Below are 10545 nucleotides of genomic sequence, written 5' to 3'. Positions count from 1 at the left end.
AGGTGGGGCTCTCTTCCTGAGGGGTCCAGAGGTGTTTGGGAGGGAGACACACAGTCATCTGCCCTGAATAGATTGATGTTTTTGCTTGTTCAAGGCAGGGCCCTGATCCCCTTTTTTTTATGAGGGAGTGAGTTCAGGGTCACATACCTGAGTGACTTAAAGCTGTTTTGAAGGGATGGCCCCATGCTCCCACATGTTTGGTGGGAGAATAAATTAGTGCAGCCTCTCTGGGCGGGGGAGGACTCTGGCCCTATTTACTCAAATTAAAAGTTATTTTTGTTGAGGCCCCCCGCTGAGCACTGGGAGGGCCTCTTCTCCTGAACTACCCACTGTGAGCTCAGGTGCACGCGCCCCGCATCTCCTTCCTGCCACAACATGGGCCCAGCAGCCCCTCCTCCCCCGCAGCTGCAGCTCGCTGCCCCTCCCAAGACAGCCAGCCTGCAGCCTCCAGCGCCTGGCCCAGACACTCCTCGGACTGCTGGCTGCAGACACACTGCCTCCCATGTGCGTGTGTCCCTGTAGCAGGACTGACGACGTCACGTCCGCACAAACCGTCTATGAACCAGAAGTTCTAACCAAGAGAAGAATGCTGTAGATCCACCATCTGGAACAAAATTTTTTATGTTTTTGTCTTTTCTGTGTAAAAGAAAATACTAATACTGAAGTTGAAGCATCTCCAGTTTTAAAAAACAAATGATATTTATTAGGCTTTTAAAAAGACTGATTGTAGGGCGCCTGGGTGGCTCAGTTGGTTCAGCAACTGCCTTCGGCTCAGGTCATGATCCCAGAGTCCCGGGATCGAGTCCCGCATCGGGCTCCCTGCTCAGCTAGGAGCCTGCTTCTCCCTCTGACCCTCCCCGCTCTCATGTACTCTCTCTCATTCTCGCTCTCTCAAATAAATAAATAAAATCTTTAAAAAAAATAAAAAATAAAAAAATTAAAAGACTGATTGTAAAAGTCATACATGCTCATTTCAGAAAAATTGGAGAAAATTGGTAAGTGCTAGGAAAAGACAGGAATCATCTGCATCCCTGTAACCTTATGAACACCTGGGTGTTTACCTTCCCATCCTTGGTGGTCTTGTAGGACGCTACCTAAAGGCCAGCACACGCCCTCCACGACTGACCGCCACACACCCCGTCTGGACCCTTTGGTTTAGACCCAGTTTTCAGTATCATAAATAACGCTGTCATGAGCATCCCCTCTGTGCATCTCTGATTGTTTTCTGAAGACACATTTTAAAGAGAACAGCCATGGGAACAAAGGGTGTGTATTTTTTGGAGTTTTTTGTCCCATCTTGGAAGTGACGCTGAATTACCCTTTTGGAGGGCTTAGTTGATGCCCTGGGGCCCGCCTAGCCAGAGGGGCCACCCCCAGGTCCTGGGGGCAGCCTGGGTTGTGGCTGCCGGGGCCTGTGGAGTTGACTCAGATGTCAGTGTCTCTGGGCATCCCCCCATTGTGGATGCTCCTCACTGCTTGTCCTATGGCCGAATTGGGGGTGTGGGGGGACCAGCCAGGCCTGGGCTTGGATCACTGCTTCTCCTGCTGTTTTGAGGTCTCAGGCAGGGGACTTCCCCTCTCGGGTTCCCTGGGGGCTGTTGCTGTGACTGCCTCTTGTGGCGTCCACCCCCAGCCCTGCTATGGAGGCCATCGAGGCCCCGCACGGGAGGAAGGTGGGGTCAGCCCTGTTTGCCTGTTCTGTGTTGCAAGTGCTCGGGCTCCAGCTTCTCACCGCCGCCGTCTGGCTCAGGATGCTGCCGCTCCTGGGGTCCCTGGAGAAGCAGGCAGCACGTTCCCCTCTCCCAGTGAGGGAGGCAGGAGGTGTCTGCTCTTTGAGACCCTGGAGGGGAGGCCCCTTATGGGGCAGATGTGGACGCGGGTGTGGATGAAAGGAGAGTGGCATCGATTTCTGTAGCTGCGGGTCTGGCACCACCTCTCATGCCTCCCGGGATAGGGGTGGAAGAAGCAGCCGTTTCCGGCCACTGGGGTGCCCTATTCCTTAGCACCCCAGAGAATGCTGTCCCCTCCAGCGAGCACCCTGGAATGTCTCTCTTGCACTCTCCCCAGCAAGAATCTGGCCAGAAATGCCGTGTAGCAGGTTTTCTGTTTGCAGGCTCTCTTTGTTTTGTATTGTTTTCCCACCGCCTGTAGGGCAAACAGGAGGATCTGCGAGAAGTGAGGACAGGAAACATGTCTCGGCTATGTGGGTTTGCTCTTCAGCCGCTCTCTTTCTTTCCGAAACTAGCATATCTGGCGTGCTTATCACATTTACTGTTTCCTTACCACGTGTCAGGTTTCTCTATGGTAACAGAAGTCCAGAGGTGTGGAACCAGCCCCAAATCCACCTCTGAACTCTGTGTAGAGGTCGGGACAAGGGCACAGAGAAGTTGTAGGACACTGCGGGTTTTGATGACTGCCTCTTTCATCTGGAAATAGAGTGGGTCTAGTGCATTTGAGAACCGACCATTCGGTGGAGGCTGTGGAGCGTTGAGGAATATTCGCACAGGACCTCGGAGCATACAGCGGCGGCTGAGAGGGTCCTCAGCGGCTGCGGGGTCTCCTCCCACATGGCCGGAGCTGGAGCCTCTCCACGCTGTGGGGCTGGCGTTCCAGGCATAACCCTGTTCCCGGCAGTTTTTCCTGCCCTGCAGCTTGTTTGTTTTGTTAGGTAATTATAAAGTGTTGCGTATAATCTGTTCTTAAATTAAGAACAGAGAACAAAACTGTTTAGTGCTCATAACAAACAATAACACATTAGCTTTCCCCTGTAGCAAGTTATTGGGAGAGAGAAAAGTGTGGATCTGAGCAGGGGGAGGGCTTGGGAGACCGAGCGGGAGGGAGGCAGCAGGGGTGCCTGGCCTCCCGCCCCCCTGCCCAGGTCATTCCTGCGCGTCTCTGTTCTGCTGGGCCTGTCGGAAAGAAGACTTGTGGCTTCCGTTTTGCTGTGTTGTTGGCCGGCAGGCGTCCCGTCAGCCGGTGGCATTCAGAGGTGCCCTCTGGGGTCCCCGTGCCTGGCCCCCGTGGGAGCGGCGGGCATGCCGTCCATGGGTGGACGCGGCTGCCGGCTCTGCTGTGCTTGGCTGGGGGAGGGAAGGCCCAGGCTGGGCTCTGTCTGGGACTTGGGGGCTGAGCAACCTTGACTTTTCTTCCGTGTGAGATAGGGTCAAAGGTGGTGTCCTTGTTTCCTGAACAGGGTGCTTGAAGGTGAGGTTGAGAGGTGCAAACACGTCGTAGCATGGGGGGTGCGTTTTCACTGTCAGTGTCGAGTGGTCTCGTTAGAAATCCCCGGGGACAAGTGAGTCGCGGAGCCCAGAAAGGTGCTGAGGTCCGGGGTTGTGCCCAGGGAGGGAGGCAGTGACCCTCTGAGCACCAGAGGTGATGGTGGGGAAGAGCGACCCCTGAAGGAACTGTGGAACGGGGGATTTCAAACCAGAGCGAAGGGTTGTTACTGACCCTGCGGTCCGCCCTGGCTCTGGGAAGGAGCCTGCCGGTTACGCTGGAGGCAGAGTCCAGGGTAGCAGGCGGGCTCCCGGCCTCTGGAATTGAACTGTCCCTGCAGAAGCCATCTTGGAAGTGTGCACCCATCCCTGTTAAGTGCTGACGCCCACGGCTGTCCCCGTGAGGCACTGTCCCCGAGCAGGACGTGGGCACGGAGCCAGACCCGCTGCAGGACGCTGCCTGGCCCTGACTGGCTCACCCTTCGCAGGGGGAGGGAGGAGTCAGGATTCAGTTTAAAGCCAGACTGACACCCCGGAGACGCGTACACGCACTTCGAGACTCTGCATGCCACCGTGTTTCCGAATGCCCTCCCGTTGGAAGTGCACGGAACAGAAGCAGGCCGTGTACTGAGCCACGAGTGCCGGATGGACAGCGAATGGGTGCTCAGCAGCCCGCGAGTGCTGGATGGACAGCGAATGGGTGCTCAGCAGCCCTCAGGGCTTTCCCCTCTTGGCTAGTGATTTTCCAGCTCAGATTTTTTAAAAAAACCATTCTTCAGAATTTACTTCAAGGGCATTGAATTTGCTTTTCCTTGGTTTTACCGAGTTTCATTGTTTTAGAATCTTGTATATTTTTGAAATCTGTTGCTGAGAGTAAATAAAAGGTGGAATGTTGGGCCCTAAATCCGGACGGTGCCGTACGGTGTGTAGGGCCTCCTGTGTGGGGAGGTTACCTTGTGAATGAGGTTGGGCAGGCTCTGTCTGGCGGGGAGGTGAGAACAGATCGGCGGCAGTAACTGGCGCTCCTCTCTCTTCCGGCCCCGCCCCAGGTACATCGAGCTGGACGTGTCCGCGATGCTGCCCCACCCAGTGATGTCCCTCCGGCGCCTGCTCTGTGCTGTGGCCTCCCACCGGCCCGCCCCCTTGAGATGCGGAGGAAGCAGCCGCCTGCACACGGCCCCAGCCGCCTGTGCTGACAGGAGCGCCCCTGTGTTCACCCGCGCCCTGGCCTTTGCGGACAGGATTGCTCTCATTGACCAGCATGGCCACCACACGTACAAGGACCTTTACTACCACAGCCTCCGCCTGTCCCAGGAGGTGTGCCGTCTCCTCGAGTGTGCTGGCGGGGACCTCCAGGAGGAGAGGGTCTCCTTCCTGTGCTCTAACGATGTCTCCTACGTGGTCGCGCAGTGGGCCTCATGGATGAGCGGAGGCATTGCTGTCCCCCTATACAGAAAGCACCCCCGGGCCGAGCTGGAGTGTTTCATCCGGGACTCCCGGAGCTCTGTGGTCCTCGCTGGCCAGGAGTACGTGGAGCTCCTGCGCCCACTGGTCGGGAAGCTGGGGGTCCCGCTGCTGCCTGTCCCGCCCACGGTCTATGGTGCGGCGGCTGAGGAGCCTGGGGAGTGGGAGGTGCGGGAGCGGAACTGGAGAGACCGAGGCGCCATGATCATCTACACCAGCGGGACCACGGGGAGGCCCAAGGGTGTCCTGAGCACTCACCACAACATCAGGGCCATGGTGAGTGCTCCCGTGCTGTCGTGCTGGGGCTTCTGGGGGTGGTCTGTCTCGCCTTTCCTAGGCGACCGCCCCCAGCTGCCACCGTTCTGCCCGCCCTCCCAGAAGCCTGTGGCCAGAAGTGACCACCAGTCCTGCTAACCCGTGGGGGACGGCTCTGGGAAAGGCGGGGGTGGTCACTCAGGCTAAGAAGGACTTAGGGGCCCACCGAGGGCTCCTCAGGGCCGTGCAGCCAGTGAAGGACAGAGTGGCCCATACACGATGGTGAGGGTTTCAGAGGAAGCAGCTGCGGAGCGAACGTTCAGGATGTATGATTAGCACTGGGAAACCCGAGCACAGGACTCGGAGCCTACGTTTTGGCACTATTTTCGTGTTCTGTGGCCTTAGCATCTCAGCCAAGCTCCACAGCTGTTTTATTTACCTGTCATTTATGTCCTCCCTGCTTCCAAAAAATGTGTGTGTGTACGATCCAGACTCTCGTACGCTAGGAGCAGTAAGAGAGACGCTCAGAACCGCAGAGATGAGGTGTGAGGTCAGTGCCATTGAGTCTCAGCCTAATTCAGTCCCCACGGCAGGGGTAAACTGAGTCCAGGCTGACTGCAGGCACGGCCTCATTGGTAGGCTTTCTGTCTCCTGCGAGGCAGACGTTTTGTCTGGCGAGACCATCTGTTGACTGGTGCCTGTAAGGGGGTGTGTATGTCACGTGTGTTTGCCCGCAGCGTTCACAGGGGCATGCAGGTGGCGTCCTCACTGGTGATTTCCAGAAGATTCCAATGGGCGTGTTTCACGGTGCTTCTTACTCAAAGCTCAGGATGTGGCGGAAACCCGGCTCCAGGTCCTGTGACCGACCGTTCAGCTGCGCTGAGGGAGGTTCCAGAATCAGGCAGGCAGAGCAGGGCGGGCGTTCGGATTCAGGCCTGGACTCTGCAGATGCCCAGAATCCAGGGCCCGCTAGAGCCAAAACCACGCTTCCGACTGCCTGGGGGAAGAGCCACCAAGAGCGCATGCGGAGGACTTGGGACCCCCTACACCAAAGCCCTGGCCTTGTCCAGCTCTGTTCTTGGACGTGGGGGTCTGCAAGTGAGCCAACAGACCCTCGGGCACGTGGCCACCGTCCCCCTCAGATGCCGTGAAGGGCCAGGCGCCAGAGCGTGAGCCTCCCTGCTCCTCTTCCCAGCTGGGGAGGCCTCGCTGGCCTGGTGGCTTCCCTCCCGTCTGAGGCTGTCCTGTCGTCCCACAGGTGTTGGGGCTGGTCCACAAGTGGGCGTGGAGTAAAGACGATGTGATCCTGCACGTCCTCCCGCTGCATCACGTGCACGGCATCGTCAACAAGCTGCTCTGTCCCCTCTGGGTGGGGGCCACCTGTGTGATGCTCCCCGAGTTCAGCGCACAGCTGGTAAGTTGGGGACGGGCTCTCGCCGTGGCTGGATCTGGGGGCCCGTGGCGCCTTCCTCTGCAGTGTGGACTTTGCCAGCTATGCAAGTTCTCTGTTGCTGCTGTAACAAATGATCCCAAACTGGAGGGGCTTAAAACAACACAGCTGATTCTCTGACAGTCGTGATGTCAGAAGTCCTTCTTGTGGAGTGAAAGTCGGGGTGTTGGCGGGGCCGCTTGCGTCTGGAGAGGCCGATTCCTGCTGTTTCTGACATCTAGCCGCACGGCGCCCTTGCTTGCGGCCACCTCACCCCAGGCTCTGCCCGCCTCCTGTGGACCCTGTGATCACATCAGGTCCACCTGCATGTCCAGGGTCCCCTCCTTTCTCAAAAGCCTTAACCCCATTTGCAAAGTCCCTTTTGCCATGTGAGGTGACATATCCATGTGGATTAGAACAGGATGTTTTAGGTCCGTTGCTCAGCCAAGCACACCAACTTTCCTTTGTTCTGGAGCGGGAGGTCCAGCTGGGGGCCCTTTGTCGGTCCCCGATGTGCGCATCTCTGCAGCATGCTGTACCTTCCCCACCCAGCCAGGCCAGCAGGGCAGGGCCCCCCACTGCTGAGCAGAGCGCAGTGATGAGGATGCCGCTTTGCAGGGAAGAAGACCTGGTCAGGTGCCCACCTGCCGCTGGACACTCTGCAAGCCTCAGTTTCCCATATGTCTTGGTCGAGGCTGGGTGCTGCACAGACTGCCCTTGGTGAGGGCTGCCAGGCATGTGTCCTGGGAGGCACCACCCTGCACGGCTGGCTGACTGTTTGCTTCACAGGGAACTGTCTCTTTGGGAGAGACCTGAGATTTTTGTTAATTTTCACTATAACTTATGTGATGATTAGAGCTTTTATTCACAGGGAAAAGGTTGGAAAGAGAATGTTGAGGTCACATCATACTAGTTCTCAAAACACCAAATGGCCAGATTGTCAAAGCAAAGAGCCCAGGACACCCCTGAGACCGGGCTCTTGGTGTGGGTTGGTGGCTGTGCAGGGGCCGTCCCACAGGGTGGACCATCCCCAGCCGGAGGAGACCGAGGTCGCGCTCCAGCCAGCGCTCACCTAGTACTCCAGCTGCTTGAAGGCTCCTGGCCCATCGGAGGGTCTGTTGGGAAGAGCACCCAGGTTCCCTGCCCAGCAGCTCAGAGCTTGCATTGCCTCATGAAGGGGCCCTGGAAAGCCAGGGTCCTTGGTCTCCAGCGTCCAGCAGCGTCCACCTTTCTGCCTCCCTTAGGCCTCGTCCACCCCTCGCAGCCCAGAGCCTTAACCCACAGGTGGTGTTGGGAGTGGGAAGGAGGAGGCTCTGGGGACAGGCTCTTGAGAGCAGCATAGCCTAGACAACCTTCCACCTCTCTGTCCCTCAGTCTTGTTCTCTGAGAAAGAGGACCAGTGTGAGCCCTGCCCCGGGGACATGCAGGAGTGCCCAGCACACAATGGGGACATCACAGCCAACACGAACACCTCTCCCAGGAAGACAGAGCATGAAGAAGGGGACCCTTTCTTCTCTTGCTCCTGCTAGAGTTTCAGTCCAGAAGGAACTCGCTGTGTATGACCCAGTGAGCCTGTTTGCTGACAGCCGGTTGTGGGGGAGTTTAGAGAAGGAGTAGCCATTGACAGGACAACAGAGGTGGAGGCCCTCGGGCCAAGGTGGTCACTTCGGACCTGTCCCAAGAGCCCAGGGCACAGCTCTGGGAGGGCTCTGGGCCTTTTGTCCACTCCTTCAGCCGCCACAGCTCTGCCTTCATTGTTTGTGTTTTGTTTCGGAGCTGCAGGATCCTGGGAGGTTTTAGGGGAACAGAGAATCTGCAGCTTGAAGATGCCTTTCAGGGCAGCAGTCTGGGGCACTGTACATGTTCTAGACGTAAAGGCCTCCCGGCAGGCCTGATGGATGGTCCCCCCCGCCATGCACTTGCCCCTTCTTGGCAGGGCTCTGACCCAGGGCCCTGTTCTCCTCAACCCTGACCGGATGGCTGCCCTGGCCTGGACGAATGGGCTGGGGGAGGGGGAGCACCTGAGGCTGTGGGGCTGCTCAGCAGGGAGCATCCTGGCAGGGGCCACAGCACAGTGGGGTCCTTGCAGAATGCAAACTGCCCGCCTCCCCGAATCCTCCATCCCCTTGGAGGACTTCCAAGGACTGGGGGCACTCGACACAGCAAAGATGGTGCCCTGCTCTCGCCTCCCCAGCACAGCCCTTTGGCTCCAGCCAGGCTTTCTTCAGGCTTTCTCGGGAGCCACAGCCATGCTGCCCAGGGTCCCCCAGTCCTCACCTTGGTTGCATAGGCAGGAAGAGGCAGGGGCAGAGCTCTGGAGACCTAAGCTTCCAGGTGCTCTTTAAACAGAGGGAGAGGCCGCCCAACCCTGACTTGGAGCCCCAGTGGCTGATGGCCGACACTGGTGGACATTGCGCAAGTCCCCCTGTCCCAGCTCCTGATTTGGGAGTGACATGAGTGCCCCTGGTGGGTGTGGCAGGGATGCCCTTTGGGGCAGCAGTATGAGACCAACCAGGCCTTTTCTTTCCCAAACCACAGACCCAGGAACCACAAAGAAAGAACAGGAAGGAAGCACTGCCCCCCACCCCCCAACCCAGGCCTGACCCCCCCCCAACCCACCCAACTAACCTGGACCTGGTGCCCTCACAACCCGCTAACCCAGGCGTCGTCCCCAAAGGTGGTGTGCGCCCCCTTGCCTCTGTCCCCCTCACCTTCCCACGCTCAGGCCTCTCTTCTAATAAGTGTGCCCACAGCCATGAGGCCCGAGGCCACTGCCCTCCTCGCTGCAGCCCCTATTCTGACCCTGCTCCTACATTACCACCTCTGGCCCGGCGTCCTGCGCATTTCTTCTCTCCCCCTAGAATGTCGCCCCTAGAATGTGTCTAAAGCAGCGCAGGGTCCAGGCGTTGTGGGTGAGTGGGTGACGCGTGGGCCTCTCTCGCTTCAGCTTCCCCACTTGCTGTGTGGGTAACAAGGGCACACTGGCGGGCGGCAGGCTCACACCCTCTGCACCCCGTCTCACTTAACTATCACTGTGAGTGTGTGGATTTGTGTCACAGGCATTTGGAGGGGGATGGTTGTTGGTTTAGTAAAAGTTTTGCTGTATCAAGTGAAGAATCAGAGCATAAGTAGATACAACGTAACACAGTTGTCCACTTAAAATCCATCATGTGGTTCCTTAAAGCAGTAACTTCCCTGCAAAGCTCCAGGTTTATACACATTTGTGTCTGTGAACGTCTGTGCTTTGTCTCGATTTATTTTGTGCATCCGTTAGCAAGATGTATTCTAAGGTATCAGAAAAGCCTCGGGTTTTGGGGGGTTCTGGAAATGCTCAACAATTTTTCCGTATAAATTAACAGTGATTGCTTCTTTGCTTTGCACCATTTTGACTTAGGACAGGTCTCATAGCTTCTGTTTAAGAAATCTCTGTGAAGTAGGGCCCAGGTTTCTGTAGTGGTGTTAGACGGCCCGGGATCCTGGGCTCTGCAGGTCACCCCACTGGGCCCGGCGTGGGCCAGCTGTGGGGTGACCGACTCTCCGTGCCCTGTGATGGGGCCTGGTGAGATGGCAGTGACGTGAGGGCAGGTGGGAAGGTGGGCAGGCCATCGCGGCCTGAAGAACAAAGTGACTGTTGATGAGGCTGTCTCTCCCATGTCTCCGTGGATTCCCTCTGGCTAACTCCCCAGGATCTCCACCTCTTGCCGGGGGTGCGGGGAGGGAGCGATTTCTGCCCAAGGCACTAAATCAGAGTGGGGCTGTGGGATCTGCCAGGCAAGGCTGCGCCAGCCATGTGAGGCAGGAGGGTGCTCCCCAGAATCCTGGTCATGTGAGGGCAGGGTTCCCAGTGGGGTCACCCCTCCTGCCCAGGACACTGTTCCCTTGGGGTAAACATGCTGCCTCAGGAGACCTGTGGCCCCAGACCAAGTTCATTCTGGGATCTGAGAAATTGGCATCTGGGTGGGGGAGGGGGAGTGTCTTCAGGCTGAATGTGTATCAGGGTGTCTGCAGAGTTGGGGAGGGGGAGCAGAGCACGTGACACGCAGGCCTCGGGTGGGAGCCGCGGCGTGGGGGCCTCTAGGGCAGGGTGTGCACAGGTGTGTCCTCACTGCCCACTTTTGGCCGGAGCACCTCAAAACACAAGAACCGCTTTCTGTGTTTAAGATTACCAAAAAATGAGGG

The 10545-nt window shown here is 57.6% G+C and overlaps 1 protein-coding gene across 1 annotated transcript in view; it reads left to right on the top strand.

Annotated features, from left to right (window-relative positions):
- Positions 1–923: 923 nt before the first annotated feature.
- Positions 924–10545, top strand: part of ACSF3 (acyl-CoA synthetase family member 3) — a 26811-nt gene continuing 17189 nt past the window's right edge. The window contains exons 1-3 of the mRNA XM_031028949.2: positions 924–3896; positions 3937–4958; positions 6196–6494. Of these exons, the coding sequence (XP_030884809.2) occupies positions 4293–4958; positions 6196–6494 (965 nt within the window). The 5' untranslated portion in view covers positions 924–3896; positions 3937–4292. The remainder of the gene's footprint in view (positions 3897–3936; positions 4959–6195; positions 6495–10545) is intronic.

This window comes from Leptonychotes weddellii, chromosome 16 (assembly GCF_054177405.1).
Source record: "Leptonychotes weddellii isolate Sample4059 chromosome 16, ASM5417740v2, whole genome shotgun sequence".
Classification (NCBI taxonomy): domain Eukaryota; kingdom Metazoa; phylum Chordata; class Mammalia; order Carnivora; family Phocidae; genus Leptonychotes; species Leptonychotes weddellii.
The sequence above is the reverse complement of the archived record's forward strand: the minus strand, read 5'-3'. Positions and strand labels throughout refer to the sequence as shown.